Source organism: Ambystoma mexicanum, chromosome 11 (genome assembly GCF_040938575.1).
Source record: "Ambystoma mexicanum isolate Mex_15411 chromosome 11, UKY_AmexF1_1, whole genome shotgun sequence".
Taxonomy (NCBI): Eukaryota; Metazoa; Chordata; class Amphibia; order Caudata; family Ambystomatidae; genus Ambystoma; species Ambystoma mexicanum.
The window spans coordinates 101458216-101480796 of NC_090934.1; the positions used below are offsets into that span (position 1 = coordinate 101458216).

General features: G+C 44.2%; 1 protein-coding gene across 2 annotated transcripts in view; it reads right to left on the reverse strand.

Moving 5' to 3' along the window:
• The window catches only part of CSF3R (colony stimulating factor 3 receptor), a 245400-nt gene that overhangs the window by 106330 nt on the left and 116489 nt on the right, over positions 1-22581 (reverse strand). For both annotated transcript variants that reach the window (XM_069622636.1, XM_069622635.1), the window contains exons 8-9: positions 18873-18958; positions 754-967 (exon numbers count right to left, since the gene is read on the reverse strand). In XM_069622636.1, coding sequence (XP_069478737.1) covers positions 754-967; positions 18873-18958 — 300 coding nt within the window. The remainder of the gene's footprint in view (positions 1-753; positions 968-18872; positions 18959-22581) is intronic.

Consider the following 22581-nt stretch of genomic DNA (forward strand, 5'->3'; position numbering starts at 1 on the left):
TTAAATTAAAGGCTGTCCTCGCTGCCAATTCCAGTATGGCTTCTCTTGAATTTCTGGACAAATACGAATCGATTTGGCTGTTGCTGCGGCGCAGGCAGCCTTTCCATAGATTTTGGCACATCGGTGGCCCAAATCATTGCTATTTAATCATTTGGGCCTGGGTAGAGAGTTCAAAGGGAAATTACATTCTTTCGCTGCATTGGACACGTGGTTAACAGGACAGGTCCTGATTGGCAACCGATGGTCTGGAGTGGTTTAATGTGTCTGTGACCACTGAACGCATTTTGCAACATATGTCTTTGACTGATAAACCTGCGTTGACTGTATTCCCAACATTTTCTTGGAATCATTGGGTTTGGAAGCGTCCCTGTAACGGTAAAACAGGGCACACCCCCAAGCTTATTCTTGTGCCATCATACACTGGTGAAAACTATTGATGAAGTTTGCAGGGTGTATATTTTTCCTAATACAGAAGCATAAGAAGAATTGTAAACAAAGAGACCATGGGGTAATGACAAATTCACCTGAGCTTCTAGTCTTGCAGATCCAATTTTTTCGCTAAACAGAATTAAGCTAGTCCAAAGTGTCCTGATTTATAAAGAAACTGGGAGAATTCCAAACGAGCTGGCATACAGGGACGACTAGTACGGCAAGGCCAGATTCATATGTTGTGTAACTCCATCGGAAATAACTATAATTTCCCCCGAGTCCTTCCCGCTTGAGGCATGCCTACACGCACTGCATTAACCTTACCTTCTCTGCTCAGTAAGGTCACCTCTGTTGCTGGAGAGTGTCCTGCTGCATTGCAAGCCTGGACGTAAATCCGTGGAACCCCGAAAGGCAGCAAGACGTGGCACTGATGTTCTGTGGTGTTGCACAAAACCTTCTGCCCCTCAGTTGTGCTTTCATCCTCATAGAACACTAGATATCTGAAAATCGAGCCTCTTGTGTGTCCTTTCTGCATGGCCTACAGAGAATCAAAGGGCAAAATCATTGGTGCTTCTCTGCCTGTGAAGTATTTGATGCTGTAGCTTTGCTTTATTCACATGTTTTGGGTCATTATCCAAAGAAATCTAAGATTGTATGAAGCTGTCAATATCTCTGAAAATAACAGGCATACGATTACGGAAATTAATATCCACTAATGTGTTTTTAAGTGATCAATGCTGTAAGAAACATAAACATACTACATAGTAACAATGTTAACAGTTTATGAAAATGTGTCCTTGGTAAAGTATTTCAAAATGTTTCCTTAGAAGGAAGAGAAATTACTATAAAAATACATCTGATGGCGATTAAGAGTGAGACCGGTACTTATTTTTAGAATACCTGAACAATACCACTTTCTTCCCTGTGGTAATCCCTATAGGCTTAAATGTCCATTTCATGAAAAATTAATTGTTGGAAAAAAAAAGTAAAACATTTCTTTAATAAAACCATTCAATGAAATACAAGATTTTCTGGATTGTACCTTAGATTGTTTAAAAATAGCAAAGGATTGAATTTAGAACTTTAAGATAAAATAATGTTGGGCTAAAAAGGATGATTTTGAATCAAAAGATAAACAAAATATTTCTGTAATAAAAATTGAAATACACCTAAATGTGATTACAAATATTCTTTTTAGATTAAAAAAATAAAAATTCAAAATTCATCTGGCCTATCACTTTGTCTGCTCCAGGTCTTGCAATCTCTCATAGTCAATAGTTTGGCGGGAATTGTACAGTATACTGTATGACCCGGTCTGCCTCTGGTCACTGACAGAAAGTGCATTTGCGATGCCAAACCTGCTAAGGTAAAGAACGGCAAACCCACAATGATTCAATGTTTCAAACGTATTTCTTCCTTGGGTATCGGGCAATCTTACCAATGAATTGTATCCTGAGTGGCATAGTTGGTAATATTAAATGTGTGTGTTAAACATAACACAACGCAGGTCTGATTATCTGTAGTATCCCGCGCTACTGCTGTAAATCTCTCTACATGTAAAGCAGCACATCTGTTAGTTTGTTCCTCATACGATTCCACACAAAGTTCCAACAATCAGCACCATATTTTGCATAGTTACCTGTTAGGACCATCCAGACATTACAGGCTACATGACATCTTGACAACCCACATCTTTCCCCGAATTTCAGGCCCATCACACATGAGACGGTTGCCTTAAATCGGGGAAGCATCAATGTGGTTGTAGAAGGACCGGACAAAGATCATTTAAAGCATCCCAACGCGAGGAACAAAACTCTAAAGGTCGATTCAAACCACGTTTCAAGAACCTAGGATGCACCATTTCCAAGATATCTGCACCGCAACGCACTGCACCACGCCGAGATGATACAGGTGGAGAGGAAGCACAGCAGGTCCCAGTATGCAGCAGCGAGCCAGCTCTCTTTTACCCTCCACATCTGCTCTGGGGTATGTCAGCCAGCCACACACGCCCATTCTCAGTGCAGTTTACTGAGTGTCGTCATGTCTGTTTACAGAACCCAGACAGGGTTCAGGTACTTTTTACTAGTAAGTACATATTCCTATTGTATTAATGCATCTTTCCTATAGGCTCAATAAGAACAAACCCTTCCTGCCTGGGATACAAAATAAAGCAATTGAAATAGCTATTTTTGTTTAATGAATTCTATTCACTAAAATAACTAAAAAATAACTAGAAACAAAAAAGTTTTACATTCATTTATACTCATTTAAACCATTGATTCAATGTTAAATCATGTCTTTGTACAGTCAAATCAATTCATCAAATTATAAGGCCATTCCTTATTCCAATTTATGTTTTACAAGCTCAACATTTCACATTATGCGTGGCCGACACATGTTTCACAATATTGCATTGTCTTTTAATTATATAATATGTGAGCTTTTTCAGGAACAACAATAGTTGATATAAACTCGTTTATTTTAAGGTCCAGCACTTATTGTGTGGATCAATTAATGTGAAAATCATTGGGTTCACTTCTTTGATGCTTTGGTTCTATATTTAATAGTATTACAAAGGTAGCGGGCGCCCCTCTCTCGCAAGAACAGACATGATAACCTGTTCAGTGGTTATTAACCACTTGAGAGTTCGCAGCCACTGCTTTTACTCACTGTGCCTTTCACAGATGGGAAATATCCATTTGCATATCAGTCTTTGTCCTGCCCAGGGGCAGTCCAGCACCGAAATACAATGGCAATTCCAATCTGAACGAGAGTACCACCAGCAACCCCATACACGTGTTTCACCCTTGTTGGGGATCATCAGTGAGGTGAAGCTGATGCCTCTCTAAGCACAGTGAAAGGGAGACCACGTCTGGTTGCCCCCAGGAGACCTAGGGTTACCAATCCCAGGTTCCTTAAAAAATAGTTTTACAAAGGTAGCGGGCGCCCCTCTCTCGCAAGAACAGACATGATAACCTGTTCAGTGGTTATTAACCACTTGAGAGTTCGCAGCCACTGCTTTTACTCACTGTGCCTTTCACAGATGGGAAATATCCATTTGCATATCAGTCTTTGTCCTGCCCAGGGGCAGTCCAGCACCGAAATACAATGGCAATTCCAATCTGAACGAGAGTACCACCAGCAACCCCATACACGTGTTTCACCCTTGTTGGGGATCATCAGTGAGGTGAAGCTGATGCCTCTCTAAGCACAGTGAAAGGGAGACCACGTCTGGTTGCCCCCAGGAGACCTAGGGTTACCAATCCCAGGTTCCTTAAAAAATAGTTTTACAAAGGTAGCGGGCGCCCCTCTCTCGCAAGAACAGACATGATAACCTGTTCAGTGGTCTCGTTCAGATTGGAATTGCCATTGTATTTCGGTGCTGGACTGCCCTGGGCAGGACAAAGACTGATATGCAAATGGATATTTCCCATCTGTGAAAGGCACAGTGAGTAAAAGCAGTGGCTGCGAACTCTCAAGTGGTTAATAACCACTGAACAGGTTATCATGTCTGTTCTTGCGAGAGAGGGGCGCCCGCTACCTTTGTAAAAATATATTTAATAGTATTAATGGTAATTTATGAGGTAAGAAATGATGTTTCCATTTCCTTCATTTTTCTTCTTAATGGGACAGGCATACTTTTTTGCTTACGTTGTTTGCTTTGTAAAATTACTCTTGGACTTGATCAGCCGGTAAGCTGTGCTATTTCTTGTGTGGTTCGCTTTACCAATTTGGTCTTGGGCTTGATCAGCCAGTAGGCTGTTGACGCGGTAGGGTGACCATGTGTGGATGGCATGCTGTACATGTGTCTGATTGTGATATTCCTAAGAAGAAATGTGCTGCCAACCAATGAGAACCAGCACTTTATTTAGTACTTTTTGTTGTTGTTTGAGATATGCTTATTGGGTTTTTTGGGCAAACAAGTCCTCAACAGTTGAATGTGAATCCCCCCTCGCCACACCCGCGTACCCTCACTCTCACAATCCAACTCAGAAATCACAAGACATCTTACATCTCTTGCCACACAGGAGACTTTTCTGTACCTCTGTTCCCCCAGTCCCTAGGTAGATATCTGGCCTACGATATGCCATATAGCAGGGTTCACACACACAATCTTTCATGGGAGAAGGTCATCCAGCGATGTTTGGAGGTCATTGAGGAGAGTGCCCCATTGCAGTTCCAAGGCATCCTCTGTTCTTTGCCCCCTGAGAATTGTTTCTTCCGCGGGGGCCCATGTCAATATGTCCCTGGACCATTGCTGCAGAAGATGTGCTTTAGGGTTCTTCCATGAGACGATCATGTGCTTCCTTTCCTTCTTCCCCCCTAGGAGCATTCCCACCAAACACACCACGGTGTGCATTCCAACTACCTCCGCAACAGGTTGTTGATTCTATCAATTACTGATTGCCAATACCTCTGTATTTGTGGCATACCCACACCATGTGCCAGAAGTCTGAGGACTCCTCCTGCATCTTGGGCAGGTGTGTGGGGCCTGTGTGTTCATCATGTGTAGCTTGTGTGGTGTTATATACACTCAATGTATGATGTTAAACAGGATGAGTTCAAAGCGCGCATTGCGGGAATCCTTTGGGATGTTGGTGTAGATTTTGGACCATGTTATCCTCTCCAGAGGGCCTCGCAGGTCGCGTTCCCACTTTTATTTATGGGAGGTACTGACATGCTATCTTGCGACGCCGAGTATAGCCGAGTATAGCCTTGTGACTGCGTGCCTATCGCTCTGCTCCCATGGGTAGGATGGCGTAAAGGACTGGGGGGGTCAGGGGTTCATCCGGTATGGAGTACCATTTGTTGGCTAGGATCTTTGTCAGTCGTGCAAAATTAAGAAATTGCTGTTCTGGCATGTGAAATCTTTGCGCCCATTCCGAGAACGGCATCAGAATTCCCCCCTCGAATACATCCCCATTAGTTCACGCTTGCGCATCTGTTCGAGCCAATGCTGTGCAGGAATTTCGGGATCTGCTCTTAGGGTTATGTCTAGCCTGAATCCTCCCCCAGCTTCAATTTAATGCATGCTCGCCTCCAAATCCGCTAGACCACCACCAAGATGCATGTTGTCTGAAGCCTCCCGTGTCCCCCCACAGTGTTTCCAACCCGGTATAGCGCCACGGGGTCTTTCCCAGTAAAAGCCTTTCTGTTCCTCCAACCTGAGTGTCCCATTTGGCTGTGTGTCGTAACTGAGGGGTTAACTGAGAGGCTATAAAATATCATTCGAAATCGAGGAGAGGAAGCGCTCCATCGGGGTGTCTCCTTTGCAGTGTTTTTGGGGATACCAGACTCCGACTCCCGGCCAATAAAAACTCTGAAATCGTACTATCCCGGCTCTAATTACATATGGTATGTATGTAAATAGGCATAACAATCAGGGTAAAATAACTATTTTACAAACCACTATTCGCCCCATGTGCGGAAGGGTCAGTTTTCTCCAGAATGTAATCCTGTCCTCTAAGTCCGTCAGGCTTGAGTCTGGTGACTATAGTACGCACTGTTCTGAGTTAGAATCATACCCTCCCAACCTCCCCTCTTAAGTGTTCGCCTGCCCTGTACTGGTGATTCTCTGCTAGCCCCTGTGGCTATGCCATGAGGCTCACAAATTGTCTGACACTGGGATGAAACATGTCACCTCCCTCCCCTTCCCGAACTCCCCGCCCCTCTCCCTTGTTCCCCAACCTTCCAACCTTTAAACCCCAAGATCACATTTGAATCTCTCCCTCCAACATGAGGCCATTTGTGATACGTACCTGCTTCCTATCCTCCAATTTAACAACAGCAATGTACTTCGGTGACACTGGACCCGTCACTGTAAAGTACCTGCAATGAATGCACCCTGCAGTGGTCCGCCTCTCTGTCCAAGGCTGCGGACTCTTAGATCATGCTAGGGAATGCAGGGCCTCTGTGCGTGTCCAGGGGGGATTGTTAGTAAGACAGAAGATACAAAAGAAGAAAACATCTGGAGATCGAGCTCCCGGCCCTCCCCCACCTCCCATGTCTCCACTGCAGCAACCCTTCATCGCCTCTAATGATGTAGTCCGCCACCTCTTGCATATCCATGTGTGGTGTCGGTCCCTACGACTCACAAGGTGGGTTCCCCTGAAGTTTCTGCTGACTCTGTTGTCGGCCCCACATCCTCTCCAGTTAACTGTTAAGCCCCGTCTTCCGCTACCGTAATACTGCTTGACTCAGAACGGGCGACAGGGGCCTGTCTCTCTCTCGCCTCCAGAGTTTGGGTGCAGTCTCGTCTGCTGGGGCATCTGCCCTGGCGCCTCCTTGATGAGCTTACCGACCAGCTGCCTTCTGCTCCCCACCATTCTCAGGCGTACCCTGACGCAGCTGCAGATATACGTTCGGTCGCTGAGCAAGGCGGCCTGCTGGAGTCCCGGACTCCACCTGGGCCACCTCAGTAGGCTATTTGGCCTTGCTTTGTTTGTTTTCAGTAATAAGGCTCTCACATTTTTGACTGTACCTATATCCCATCACTATCGCTTCTCGTGGCGCTCGCCACCGTGGGCAAGCAGGCGTCCCTCAGGATTGTCTTCACAGCTGCATAATCCCCAATAACCTCACCGTTTTCAGTTATCTGTTGATCTGGGGGAGCCCACAGGAACCCCCAGTGATCACTCCCCCTGCTGCCGGGGTCGCCTGCGCTAGTCCCACCGACGGTTGTGGTGGTATCAGCGCGGCATGACGGCCATCTTGAGATGTGGCAGGTGCTTCATGCTCGGTTTTCTTCTATGCATTTTTTCTCGGGAGAAAGTTCGTCACTGCCTCTCAAGCAGGATAAGTCCCTACTCCACACACTATCCTCTGCCCAGACCTGGTCTTCAATTCCATGGGCGTTTCTGCAGCAAGGATGTTTATCAGGATTATTACGGGTGGTGACTGGAGGCTCGTAGCTCTCCCACGGCATCCGTCGCCCACTGGCCACCCCCCCCCCCCCCCTATTTAGTACTTTTTAAGGGAACAATAGGAGCGGCTCTCCCATTTCTGGTAACTATTGCAATGCTTGTGGTTTCTCAAAGTTAGTAAGGGTAACCAAGGCGTTGGTCTTTCTGGCTAGAGAGACAGAGCCACACCTCACTGATGATGCCTAACAAGGTAGAACCAAGTGCCTGGCGTATTTATGTCTGTACTCTTGTGCAGAGGAGAATTGCCTGGCATTTCATGGATGGGCTGTCCTTGTGGATGGACATTTCTCCTCTGGTAAGGCACAGTGAGGTGAAATGTGGTTGTACATCGTCCTGCGATGTTGGGCACCATCCCACAGAACAGGACATGCAGCCTTTTTGTTCGTAAATTTTGGATGGCTAGGTTTTTTTTAGCTAATATCGTTATTTTTATTGCTTGTATTTCCACCCAAGGGTAACATGGCACTAAAGGAACAATTGACAGCACAGAAAAGGCTGATTAGAATAGATGCGCTTTAAGAAGGTGACAGAAGAGTAGATGATTATCAAAGGCACAAATGTGATGCAGGAGTGTTAGTACTTGAGAGACACAGCGCTGCACCCACCCCTCGCTAATGATGTCCAACCATACATGGATTTCTGGCTGGGGTTGCTGGTGGCATTCTTTTTCAGGGGAGAATTGCCTAGCATTTCGGTTTTTGACTGCCCTTGTGAGTGGCACCAGAGTGGGCTAAAATGTGATTGTAAACCCTCCAGGGTGGGTATCATGCTACAGAGTAGGCTATTTGGCCTTGCTTTGTTTCTTTCCAGTAATAAGGCTCTCACATTTTTGCCTGTAGCTATATCCCACCATGATACCTGTGCTTTCATATATTCCATTGTTATGCCCTATGCTTGCAAGGTACACCTTTCATGCCATTAACACTCAAGCTACCTCAGGCTACCAAAGCGGTAACTCAGGGTGCTAAAAAAAAAGGATTTTCCTTCATACATTACGTGCAGCATCCCGTTGTATGAAGGAAAGTCCTTTACAAAGATGGTCACCATGGAAAGGGAAGGCAGGGCTTCTTTCCATGGCGGCCTGTGGAAGGCAAGGGGAAGTAGGAGCGTGGGAGGTTAAAAAAAATGGGGGCCGTAGGATGGAGTAAGATGCGGCAGGGGGAGCCGGCTTTCAGGCGGCATGGAATGTGGTCTTGCACCAGCGGTTCAAGCCTGCGTTCCTAGCCATCTGATTGGTTGGCTCCCCCACCAGGGTTCCAATAAGAAATAGTCCACTAAACAATGTCATGCTATTTTATTTTGATTTTTGTTGCGCCCCGCTGCTGGAATGTGCACATTTTCCAGGCACCCTGGCAGCTCTGGAACAGAGTGGGTGGGTTTGGTTAGTTGGGAAGAGAGGGAAAGGAGAGATTGCAGTGCTCTGTGTTGAGGTTGTAGATTGGAAGTGTTCGACTCTGCGTGCTTGTAGGCTTTCTAGGTGTGAACTATAGGAGGCATTGAATCCATCCAGAAGTGTGGACTGAAGCCTATAGTGTGGGTGTGTGATGGCCAGGGGCCGAGGATGACAGTTGTAGTTAGAGGTGTATGTTTCTGATATTTGAAGTCTGGGGAGAGGGTCTCTTTTTAAAAGCTGTGTCCGACTGGCTGGTTTGCATTGTGTGTATTGAGTAAGATAAAGAGAAATTGAAGTTTTGTCAGAAGATGTGACGCATTCTTGAAGTTTCCGTATTGCTTTCAAATGATTTGCCTTGCTGTCGATTTCATTATGGTGAGCGGTGTCTGGCTGTAGTCATTGATGCGTGATGAGTGATGATATCCTGTGTTGAGGTTTGAGTATTTCCGGTAGATAGGGAAGTTGTTCCCTTGGGGTTTTTGCAGTGCCTTGATGTGATGTCTTCTAGTGATTACGGTTTCCAGAGTGCCTTGCCATGTGGACTAGGCAGACGGTTGTAGCCCGTATGGTGTGACCTTGGTTTGTGTCTGAGCATCAAAGTCAAACCATTGAGAAGTGTTGCTTACGCTGCTTGATAATTATTGGTGAAACATTTGTTCTGTTAAGCATTGGTCACGTGTTGTCTTCATCCATCTTGGTTGAAGTTCATTATCATCCCTATCTATGAGAAGGCGGTAGTTGCTCATTCATCTAACTATAGGCCTATAGCCCTCCTAGATGCTACCAGCAAGATCTCGACATCCTTATTATTTAGAGATCTGAACAAATGGGCAACTTTTTTGGGAGCTCTCTCGAAAGATTAGGCTGGCTTTAGGGCCTGTTTGGGAACCTCCCTAAATGGCACCATTATGTCTCACATCATGGCAGAAGATAAACATGGAAATATGGGAGCATCTCCCATGGCCTCAATGGATATGAGTAGTGCTTTCGATAATCAATCGTAATATTTTGTGGAAACACTATTGTTGAAGGGAATCCCCTCCCTTTTGGTTAAAATCCTTTCTGCCCCGTACAGTGGTACTGTGATAAAGATCAGGCTTAGTAAGGAGGGATCGCTGTCTAGATCCATCAAGACTTGTATTGGCTTGAAGCAGGGTGTGTCCTGGCCCGGCCCTCTTCAATCTATACATTTCCAATAGTGACAGCTTGTGGTCCCAGGATATTACCTTCCCCTCTCAAATTAAATTGGTTGGCCTTTGCAGATGACCTGCTTTTTTTCTCGATAAGACACTCATTGGCCTTCAGAGGAAACTGAACTTGTTTTCAGATCATGCCATCAGAAGCAACCTAACAGTTTGAGTTTTTTTTTCCCTAATTACCGTTTATGCCTTAAGGCAAACTATTTACACCACTCCATTATCTCCATGGTTTCTCTACACACAAACCATACTGCCCTTTTGCAAGCTTTTAGCCATACCAAACATATTGCATTATACACTGCCCTGCAGGGTAGACACTCATTGCCATCTTGGGGATGTCCTCATGCTTATTGTGAGGCACCATGCTGAACTTCATGTTATATACATAGGATGTCCTGCTTTTCGGTTTTTTTCTTGCAATTCTGGTGGTGTTTTTTCAGGGTTTTCAAAAATGTTCATAATCTTGAAATGTGTTTATCAATGCACTCTTTCTCTAAAACAATCACAGACTACCTTGTTTTTCCAGTGTGGCTAAAAGTGCATCTTTTAGTGCTGCCCATATATTATGTATAGTTCTTTTGCTTTCTTGGAGAGGTCATCCTGAATTCATGAAGGAAAAGGACAACTACAAATAAAAAATGCAAAGCATCAAATAAGCACTTGATTGGCTTCAGTTGCCTGGCGTGGGACACGATAAGCGCTATCATTCATTTTGCAGGGAATGCTAGGACATGGATTGACTAAGGTTGCCCTAGGGCTTGGTGCGCTATGGAAATCGCATAAATAAATAAATAAATACAATAGATCACAGTGTGCAGGAAAGGACGTGGACGGCGCATGGGGACAGAGGCAGGCTGATGTGTATTCTCATTTTCCAAGCTGCATGCAGGACAAAGAACAGAACATTAAAAAACACTTGTGGGAACTAAGTATCTCATCACACAAATTGCAATGAACCCTTTGGTAAAAATATACCGTTTACAGAGTACAGATATACGAAGTGGATGGTTAAGTAGATCTTGGAACCATAACACTTAGATGGATATTTAATTTAATGAGAATTAGGAATTCTCTGCTATTGCTTAACCAAACTATACAATGAAATGTTGAAGAACACATTACACAATGGCAATAGCAGAGACCTTTTCTTAGTCAATTTCCCCATTAGGACTTGAGCGTATTAGTGTTTGATGGAGGATCATTGCAATGCAAGGCGCCATTTGATCAAGTAGTGCATTGGGAACTACTCTGACAAGAAGGTAACTTAAGGGCTCCAGCCCTGTAGCTTTGGAATCTTACAGTTATCTCCAAGTTGCTACTTTTAAACTTTTGAAAATATTGGATCATTACAATACATCATTATGCTCGGATCATATTCAGGTACGAAAATGTCTGAAAATGCCCAGTAGCTGGCAGTGCTGACATTGATTACCATTTCGAATTGTATACAGTAATCCATGTACAGAAAAGTCAGCGCTGCCATCCAGTGGTCATTTTCAGACATTGCAGTGTTTGAACAATTGACTTGCAAAAGGAGCAGCAGATGGAGCTGGGCTTGAACCCCTCTGTTCAGACTTTTTTTAAAAATGTGAACGGTTAACACCTAACACACAAGAGATTACTGTTAAAAGACAACAATAACTTTATGGTCAGTTGCACAATGCTTTATTTCATCTCTTACTGAAGGAACACTCGGCTATTTACTTTTCATTAATGTGCTGTTGCTCGAAACTTATATTACAAATACAACTATATTAATGTCCGAGTTTTAGGAGAACATGTTTATGATACTATTTTTAAGAGAAATTAGTCGGGGAAACTCTGGGACAGTTGTATGTGGTATGTACAGTAGCATTTTCTTACATTTAGTTTATGCAAGGCGCTGGTTTAAGGGAATTCATAAGTATTGTGCGTTTTATATTTTGGGATGTATCTTGGAACTAATCGTTTAATTTGAAATCGTTTTAGTTTGTTGAATTTAGATGAAATTTCTCTTTTGTAATTTATAATATAAAATGTGTACATTTATAATAAACTATATGCACAAATACATTTTTTTAAACTATTTGATTGAAATGTATGCTGTTTTTTGTAAACAAATTGGTCAAGCACAAAACAAAAGAAAAGATGTAAATGACCTTCTCAGGGTGGATCTAAAAAAAGGCAGAAGCAAAGTGAGCACCTGCCAAATGTATGGGGGCTGAAGAACATTGGCCCTGCGATGGGGGGTAAGTTTAGCTCCAGCTCCTCGAGTGACCAATCTTACAGACCACCAAGCCACAGGGCCATGTTACTGATGCATTTATTTATTACTATGTGGAATCAAACAATATGATGCGTAAGATGTCCTTTTAAATCACATCAAACAACGTGTTCACCTTTCTTACATCCTCTTCATATATGCAGAATAAAGGAATGACACACTGGGTGTCATCGGCGTAATTAGTAAAACCAATGCCTTTCTCCTCCAGGAAATTAAAATTCAACCTGCTCACTTTTGTTTGGGTCCCAGACTCTTCTAGGATATTTCGGGCCCTCCCCAATTTGTTCTGCGTCTTTTCTCCCATTTTTGTGGGTCCCCGAACCCTTTGTGCATTCTTGGGGCTACCCCAACTTGTTCTGACTCTCAGCACCTTGTTTGCATGCTTCTTTAGACTCTAATGGGTCCTTGACTCTAGTGTTCTCTTCTCGTGCGGCCAATCGTATATGGGACACAGACCGCTCTCTTGGGTTTGCTGTCACTTTTGGCCGGGCCTGGTTCACTAACCTGCCAGGCACTGTTTCTCATATATCCGCTTTGTATTTCTCCCCAGGGACTGGGTTTAGGGATAAGGGGGTTCCTAAACTTTCTCCAACTTCCTCCTTTGCTCTTTGTGATCCATGCCACCCGTTACAGTAACACAGGTACCTTGCGTGGCGTTACCGTCTGCCTTGGGTGTCTTTGTGGGACCGCCTCTGCTTGCTCTGAGCTTCCTCATGCCTTCTGGCTCACTAGACTTCTCCTTGCTCCGCTTCCAGGTCTGGTCTCTCAGCTTGTGCCTCTTGCTTAGGTGCATGGACCCGCTCCTGGTTGCTCCAGGTCCTCCGATTCCCCAGCCAGGATAGAGCTGAACATCGCCTGTGTTCTGCAAGGCTCCACCAGTGTCCTTTGCTCTCTGAGGTAGCCGTTTGCCAGCTCTCGGTTCTTCCAGTGAGAATTTGCCCTCACGTGTAGTCCCTCTTCTCCCTTTTTATAATTGAGATTGGGTTTGATTGACTATAATGTGTATGTTGTTTCCGCGGTTCGCTTTTTCCTCCTTGCTCAATCGGCTTCATGTCAGTAGTAAGAGGAACTTACCATTCCTCATCAAAATATAGTCAAAGTGGAGGGGGTCTCCTGTCTTGCAGAAACAAACATGCAGTATCTCGGAGCGGACACTGGACTGGCTGACCTCCTACCTTAATGACCATTCCTCCCAGGTTATCCTGGGATTTTTCTCCTCCCCCACCTCTATCTACACCTGTGGAGTCCCACAGGGCTCTAACCTTTCTCCTTGGGACTTTCTCTTTCTCCTCCAACTCTACTTCAAACTTCTCTCTGATCCTCTTCTTACTTCCTCCATCATTCCTGACTGCCTATCTGCCATGGCAGTCCCGGTGTGCCTCCAATGATCTCTGCCTCAATGCCAGCAAGACTGAGATCCTTCCCATTGGGACTTCCGCTCCCTCTTCTTTCTTCCCCTCACTCTGGCCACCCTCCGTGGGCTCTCCCCCTTCTCTTTCATCTGAAGCCAAAATCTTGGAGTCATCTTTGACTCCTCTCTTTCCTTCCTCCCTCACATCTAGGACTTTGCCAAGAAGGCCCACGTTCTACTCCACCTCCTCAAAGGAATCCTTCCTTCTCTCACTTTTCCCCAGAAGATCAATGTCTTTGGAGCCCTGGTACTCTCTAGGCTTCATTACTGCAATAGCCTCTTCCTTAATCTTCCCTCTTCCTCCCTCTCTACGTCCCATCCAGCTGGTCCAGAAGAGGGCTGCAAGACGTATCCTTGGTCTCAAGCCCAGGGGCCGCATCTCGCCAGCCCTAAAATCTCTCCATTGTCTCCTGGTTGCTGCAAGGATGAAATTCAAATCCCTCTGCATCATCCTATGGCTGTCTGGGGCCGGGGACCACACTATCTACAACTTGCTCTCACTAAACACACTCCCTCCAGATCTTTACTCTCCTCCACCACCAACTCTTTGCGTGTCAAGCGTTTCGCTAAACAGATGCCGATGGCCGATCTCTTTCCTCAGCTGGCTCCCTCCTATGGAACAGTCTCCCCTTCCTCTTTGTCTTGAGCCAGATCTCTGCAAATTCCGGAAGCTCCTCAAGACTTTCCTTTTCACCTCCTCCTTCCCCCCTCCATCCTTTGCTGAACCCCACAGTCAATGAGATTGGTGACCAGGGCCCTTATGTGTCCACCTTGGTCTTGGCCTCTCAACCCCAATCGCCTTCAGTCTCTGCCCCAGGGGTCAAGTCCTAAAAATAAAAGTGGGGGGACTCATCAACAAACGCAATGGGATGTGACATCACCAGAAATTAGCATATCAAGGTAAAATATGCACATTTCATTAAATTGGCTTTGCATAACCACCCACATTGCACAGGACGAATTTAATTTGCTTTTCATAAAGTCAACACACACACAAAACCAAGAGAGGATATTTTCTTCTAATAGTGTTTTTGAAAACGTTAAAAGTTGTGCATGTTTTAAACTCCAAGAACCAACACCAATGTTTTCCCTGGAACATGCAGTACCGAAATGGGACATTTCACCTTTAGTTGTTTACTCTTTGTCATCATGTTATATGGTGCAGTGGTGAAGTTTCCAGCCTGCAAACCTAACGACTGAGGTTCCATCCCCAAGGTCGGCTTTAATTCATAAATTCAAAGAAGACATTAGATGTATTCAAAGAAGACATTAAATGTTTCTCATTTTAGCTGGGGGGGACTGAGTCCACCCTATGAAAAAAGTGGGGGGACTCCGGCCACCCGCGTGTACCCCCGACTTGAGCCCTGCTCTGCCCACTCCCAGCACTTGCCTTTGGGCACCCACTGCCCTGTGATATCACAGGCTGGCGCTTATTTATTGGCAGCTGACCACTCTTACCAAGGGATCTCTGTCAGTCACTTAACCGTTGCTTGCAACTTACTCCCTAGAACTTCCCTCCGTGTTACTCCTAGCACTTACCTCGTCCTCCCTCATCCCTCCCTCTCTCTCTGCACTTGCACGCCCTGAATGCTCACAAGGCCTAGTAGGTCCGCCTTTCTCTTTCATTGTCATATTTGCCTTTCGTTCCCATGTTTCCTCCCTGTTGCCCTGTGGGCGCTTTGAAACACAATTTACTTGATGTACAATAGCCTTCCAAATGCACAATAAATAAATAAATAAATAAATGCAGACTTGTGGGGCATTAGAGAGGGGTGAGTGGGGTAAGAGGATTGAGGGGACAGCGAAGGAGGAGGCGCATCCCATGATCTCCCAGGACAGTGATCAGTGGTTCCATGGAGGGCTTTCCTCCCCATGAGATTCACCCGCAGAGTGCCACCCCCAGGGGGACTAGCGGGTAGTGGCCACACCTCTGCGGCCTGAGAATAGTGCGCCCATGTGAGCTGTGGGCAGGGCATGCGTGTGCAGCTGCCTCAGCTAGCGGTGAAGCAATAGATGCCACCTTGCAGGGATGTATCAGATGCCTGTCGGGGATATTTCTGGTGATGTATCGATGAATGTCTGTTATAGGTCATACAAATGAGTGATATCACCCAATGTCACTTTACAACACATTGTCCAGTGTAAGAATCAGTGGACTCCACTGATTTGCAATGAGTAACTATTTGAGAAGTTGGGATACTCATCATTTAGTAACGGATTATTGTGAGGCGTAAAAGGCAAGACGATGATGTCAGTTTAGCGCGGTTTGTTGAGAGCCCACAGCAGCGACATGCATATACGTGATATTTAGATCACAGATTTCAACCTTGGTAAGGCCACAATATTGCTTCATTCTTCTGAGGGAAAACAGCTACCATTCTGCCATGTCATCTATCACTGACAGGCAGATGCAATGGCACCCACCTGTAATGGACACATTCTCTACACCTGCACAAGGCTTACTTTCTGCAGGCTTCTGAGTGCTAGGTGCAGTCCCTCAGGCGTGCTATGGGGAGTCAAGCAAAGGGGGATCCCATTCTACTGGGCGATCTGCCAGGGGCGCCTCTGGCCAGAAACTCAGGGGATGTCGTTATTATGGGAGCAGACATGTAGCACGGATTGCTGCGCCTGCAGAGTAACTTCTGAGCACGAACATTGCAAAGGTCCAAAAATGGAGTGAACTTGGCAAACTATTTTGCCCCAAAACATCCCTTCTTAGTCACACTTACTTCTGAAAAATGCGCTAAAGCAGAGCTCCTGGCTCACATCTTTTTTTATTTTTATCTCTTATATATAATTGAAGGTTCATTTTCCCTTTAGGGGAACAGTTATTTGTACAGTGGCTAGGACTTCTGAAGTATTACACACTTCATATGCGACAGCCTGGGATATCTACTCAGTGGGCACTATCAGGGCTAATCTATAACATATGGTCCCGTGACATGGCAGCTCCACTCAGCCCTGGGTTTTAAGCCAATACCGATTTGCATTCTGGAACTGGTAGTTTTGCTCCTCTCATAATTTTGAGCCTACTGTTTATCAAATGCACCGAAAGGCAAAGACCATTTGCTTTTCAGCTACTTTCCTAACCTACCCCCTTAGTGTATTGGTTAATAGTGCAGCAGAAACACGCCACCTCACCCCAGGCGAGGCAGGAGTGCTCCATCCCACCGTATTTGTTTCTTTGCATCCGTGCACCTGTGCGTTATGATTATGCAACTATACGTGCAAAACTGCAGGCACCAGAAAGCAAACGCATAAGAAAACCTAGACGCTGTGGACTGCTGACACGTGGCACGTGGGCAGCTTCAGTCGTCTGCAGGGCTTGGAGGTTATGGAGTAGAGGGCCACTGGAATGATGGCGCGTGCTGCGGTTTGGTTGTCCTCGAGACCTAACTGTGTCTCGTGTCAGGTGTGCGTGGTGCACCCTGCAATGGTTGCTTCTCTGCACGCGCGTGCTTCTATTTTATTAAAGAAACCCAAGGCCAGCAGGCACGGCGGGGCAGGGCAGGGTGTTCTAGTCACATATGACATGAGTCAATTTCAGATGTCTGCACACTCTCCTCTACGGCCATATTATCAGCTGTTGGCAGGGCAGAGCATTCTAGTCACATATGACATGAGTCAATTTCAGATGTCTGCACACTCTCCTCTACGGCCATATTATCAGCTGTTGGCAGGGCAGAGCATTCTAGTCACATATTACATGAGTCAATTTCAGATGTCTGCACACTCTCCTCTACGCCATATTATCAGCTGTTGGCAGGGCAGAGCATTCTAGTCACATATGACATGAGTCAATTTCAGATGTCTACACACTCTCCTCTACGGCCATATTATCAGTTGTTGGCAGGGCAGAGCATTCTAGTCACATATGACATGAGTCAATTTCAGATGTTGGCCATATTATCAGCTGTTGGCAGGGCAGAGCATTCTAGTCACATATGACATGAGTCGATTTCAGATGTCTGCACTCTCTCTTCTACACCATATTATCAGCTGTTGGCAGGGCAGAGCATTCTAGTCACATATGACATGAGTCGATTTCAGATGTCTGCACTCTCTCTTCTACACCATATTATCAGCTGTTGGCAGGGCAGAGCATTCTAGTCACATATGACATGAGTCGATTTCAGAATATGATATGAGTCGATTTCAGATGTCTGCACACTCTCCTCTACGGCCATATTATCAGCTGTTGGCAGGGCAGAGCATTCTAGTCACATATGACATGAGTCAACTTCAGATGTCTGCAAACTCTCCTCTACGCCATATTGTCAGCTGTTAATTTCAGATGTCTGCGCCATATTATCAGCTGCCTTTCCACTGTTTTGAAAAGTCACACAGTTTATTGTTTGTTCTGTGTTATGTAAACACAAGGTAAATCAATTTTGTTGCTCTTGAAAGCAGACAATCGTATATATTTTGAGTAGTATTAATTTAAATTATCTGTCACGAATTAACCAATACGTATTGCATTGGGCTGTCTAGGGACTTGGCTTTAAAATGCATAGGAGGAATTTCAGTGTTAACAACAGAGCATTCGCTCTTTTAATGACAATATGGATGTATTGACATGGGTTGCAGAAGTGATGACAGGAAGTATTTGCCTCGGGAGGGTAGCCCAGGGGCAATCTGCTCGCTTTGGAAACAAGACGACACAGAGCAACACAGGTTCCCCAATGGTGCGTCACGCGTGTTCTGTGCAGTACAAATATGCATTCAAACCTGCTTTTAAAGTATTTTAGGCCCTGGAGATGACGCAATGGCAATTACAGAAATGCATCACGCCATAGCATAGCGCAACTTGACATAGGCCAATATAGATAACCTACCATAGCGTAACAGAGCATACAATTTCATAGCTATTGTAGAGGTTCCATGTGTTTATACGACACCATAAATAACGACATACATTTTTAGTGACACCCAAATAACGAAAACATTTCGAATGTTATTTTTTTTAATATTTGGGGGTGTGGGGGGTGTCTCCCCAATCCGCCTGTTTCCCCACTTTACTGACCCCCCCACAATCCCCAACAACCTTTTTGATCCCTTACCCCACCCCCCACATATTCTTTTATTAAAAATATCAACATTTCTCTCGTTATTCAGGAGTCGTTAAAAATGTTTGTGGTTATTTATTTTTGTTATTGACACTTTATACCACTGTAGAATGCCAGTGCACACCCCACACCACATGCGATAAGATTCCAACCCTAGGGAAAGGTTCTGTGTGACCCCCCCCCCTTACCTTCCACAAAAGCTGCACCTTCATGCCGCCGCTCTCTGAGTCCACGTCCTCAGACTTCCACCAAACATCAGGTCTCTCCGTCGGAGCTGGAAGACAGGGGAGAGGCACTGTGTTCTGAATACTGTGTTTACATGGATAGAAAGAGGATGTGTGGAGTGCAATAGATCACTCCGCTGTGGAGGCCGGACTTACCCTAACACGAGAGAATAACTTTCTAGTAATGGTTACAATTTCACTGGAAAAAATATCTTCCTCGAAAATATCTCCCTCAAAAACATCTTACGTCACTAAAGCCAACGCCTATCTTTAATCACAGAGGAAAATGCTGGGGCATTTGTGCGTCTTTCACCACCAGGCAATGGCGAAACAAAGCAAAAATAGGAACAATAAAAATTAGTGTAAGACAATATTAAAAAAGCAGTTACAGAAGCGACAGACATTTTGTTTGCTGTAGCACAAGCAATGATACTCCCCAGATGCCACTTATGAAAAAAAGGATCTGCACAGAACACCTGGACAGTTTTTGAGCTCAAATGAAATGCACATAGGTCTGTCTACCTACATGGAAATCTTTAATACCCCATTTGAGCTACCAGAGTTGTACAGAATGCCTGGGTAGTGCTTTGAGTACAAGTGAAATGCACACATGCCATTCTGTTTGCAAGACCGAAAACACCACCTTTTACAGAGTGACTTGCAAGCAGCTATACTCACTCCATAGGAAGTCATGTATTCACTGTAAATGGTTAGAAGGCAAGGAATTGGACTAGCACCTGCAGAGACTTAGAAAGACAAGTGGCTGCCTCAGAACTTACATTGTTAAGCACTCGCAAATACAAGTCTTGCACTTAGAGAAGCTGAGAAGCTTTACTTAAGAAGCTGACACGCTTTATTTAGAGAAGCTGACAAGCTTTATTTAGAGAAGCTGACAAGCTTTACTTAGAGAAGCTGCCAAGCTTTTACTTAGGGAAGCTGACAAGCTTTTACTCAGCTTTATTTAGAGAAGCTGGCAAGCTTTATTTAGAGAAGCTGACAAGCTTTTACTTAGAGAAGCTGCCAAGCTTTACTTAAGAAGCTGACACACTTTATTTAGAGAAGCTGACAAGCTTTACTTAGAGAAGCTGACAAGCTTTACTTAAGAAGGTGACACACTTTATTTAGAGAAGCTGACAAGCTTTACTTAGAGAAGCTGACAAGCTTTACTTAAGAAGGTGACACACTTTATTTAGAGAAGCTGACAAGCTTTACTTAGAGAAGCTGACAAGCTTTACTTAAGAAGGTGACACACTTTACTTAAGAAGGTGACACACTTTATTTAGAGAAGCTGACAAGCTTTACTTAGAGAAGCTGACAAGCTTTACTTAAGAAGGTGACACACTTTATTTAGAGAAGCTGACAAGCTTTACTTAGAGAAGCTGACAAGCTTTAAGGGTTAGAAGCATATTGGTTGTATTAGATATAGATTCATCCAGAATATCAGAGTACATTCCGAATTTAATTCAGAAATGCCAGTTTAAGAATATATTTTCTTATTTTTTCTTTTTTCAGTTTTTTAAAAATGTTATTCTTTTTCTTTTTTCTCTCTTTTTTCTTATTCTTTTCTTGATTTTCTGATTAACATGCTTTATATTATATGGATCAGAGTCTATGGTTTAATGTATTTTGTGAAAAGTCTATGATTTGGACTAATACACCATAAAAAAAAGAATATATTTTGAAGTTTCAGCTTAGAGAACAACGTTAAAATCAGAATAAGTCATAACAATCCAGGCAGGCAGCCTAGAACGAGAGAGGCCAAAGGCCATGGCCGAACTGTAGGGACTTCTGCATTATGTAGCTTATTAGATTCGCTAATGAAGGCTCTAAAGAGCAGGCTTGAATTATTGTATATAAGCGCAGGCTGATTTTACGCCAAACATGGACATATCGGATTGCCCAGGACAGGTTTTATAGAGAACCACACCAGCGAGTGCACAAATAATTACATACAATTAAAGTGCAGTAGATACAAGATGCAAGAGATGCTGACAGAATTCCCAGCTCTACACACCACAACCTTGTCACACTTGGCAAACTACATGTTCTCTGGGAGATGCAAGCCGGCCAGAGAGGAAGACTTGATGGGTATCCGAGTTCACTTCATGCAAGCCATACCATGAGCTATGTCATGTTAAAGAAGTTCTTGAAGTGCTGGAACATGCATTGAGAACTATAATTTCTATTTTCCGAAGAGACAGGGGCCTGGCATTTTAATTCTGCATTTCCTAAAGCTGAATCAGATGAATTAGACATTAAGGCCTCGCATTATTGACTCTGTTTTTATCCAGAAGCTGAACGAGGAGACTTAGGTTGTAGCTTTTACTTGTGTAAATACGCAGTGCAGGTTCCAGCATTTGAAGGCTACAAGGAATGTTTACCTGCACACTTTGTGTTCAAAGAGCTTGTTGCAAGGAACGACTCAGGCCAGAGGTCATCTAAAGTAGTGAGAAACCTAGCATCTCTGTACAGACAACATGACACAGATTTGCACCTTTAATAAGCCTTAGACGAATAGACAGAACGTTGCTTTTCAAAATCATCAATTGATATCATGATTTAGCGCCTGCATGCAACAAACAGAAATATTTAAATTAAACTGAAATAATTCGGATTTTCGATTGGCATTTCTGAAAGCCAATGCATGTTGATTTTGAGTGGGAATGAATTGAAGGGCTGTGCTGCATTAAAGAACACACATGCAGCTATGTTTTAATAAACACCTTAAAAATATACACTAATTTGTTATTCCTGAAGCTTTTAAATGTCCAGTGGCTGGCCCACAGAAAAAGAAATGAATATACTCTTTTGTTATCAAATAAATATCGTGCAATTGAGTGTGTTGAAGTGAATTGAACCAAGCCTATCTCAAGCTTTATGGTGATGATGTTAACCGGCACATCTCCTTTTGAACCCAGTTGTCAGACGTTTTATTTTGATATAAATTAGAATATTTGAATTGGATGATTCAACCCCTTTGCTTTAATTGGATCATTAAATGCATCTATATTCCATGTTCATAACTTGATCTGATGTTCCACCACCACCAGGGAGTTGAAGAGCTATAAGAATTTTATAATACTTTATGTATTTCCCACTACAGTATAGCTAAGCACCAGGACTCTGTAATTATTCCATTTCATGTCCTTAACATTATTGTATAATGGGAAGGCAGGAAGAGATGACCAATAGTACAGTTTTGAAGGGGAGGATAAAAACATTAGACAGATGCAAAAAAATGTTTTTACTGAGCAGTTCAACACACATCTACAAATGACTTAAGGTCAATGCAGTCTGCTGTCCCTCCCTCCTTCTTAAGTGAACAAACACCAGAAGGCCATACAGACTGTTAAGGGCTACTTATGGGTAAGAAAATGCAACATAAGTAGCACAGGTCCAGAGTAAGACAGCAGAAACCTCAAGGTGCTCTAACCCAGACAAACCAGGATGAAGCATTCAGATTTTTACTTTGAGCAACGGCTAGGCCTTTGGGCTCAAGAAGCACCCTATAATCTGTGGACTGTGACAGGATCCAGGACTGGCCCCTGTCAGGAGGGAGCAGAAACCCATCCAGACGTGGGACAGGGGACCTAACCAGCCATAATCCAGCAACAGCTGGATTATGTCTGGTTAAAAGTCTGGGAAGAGGGCTTGGGGGTAACCCCTGAACCCC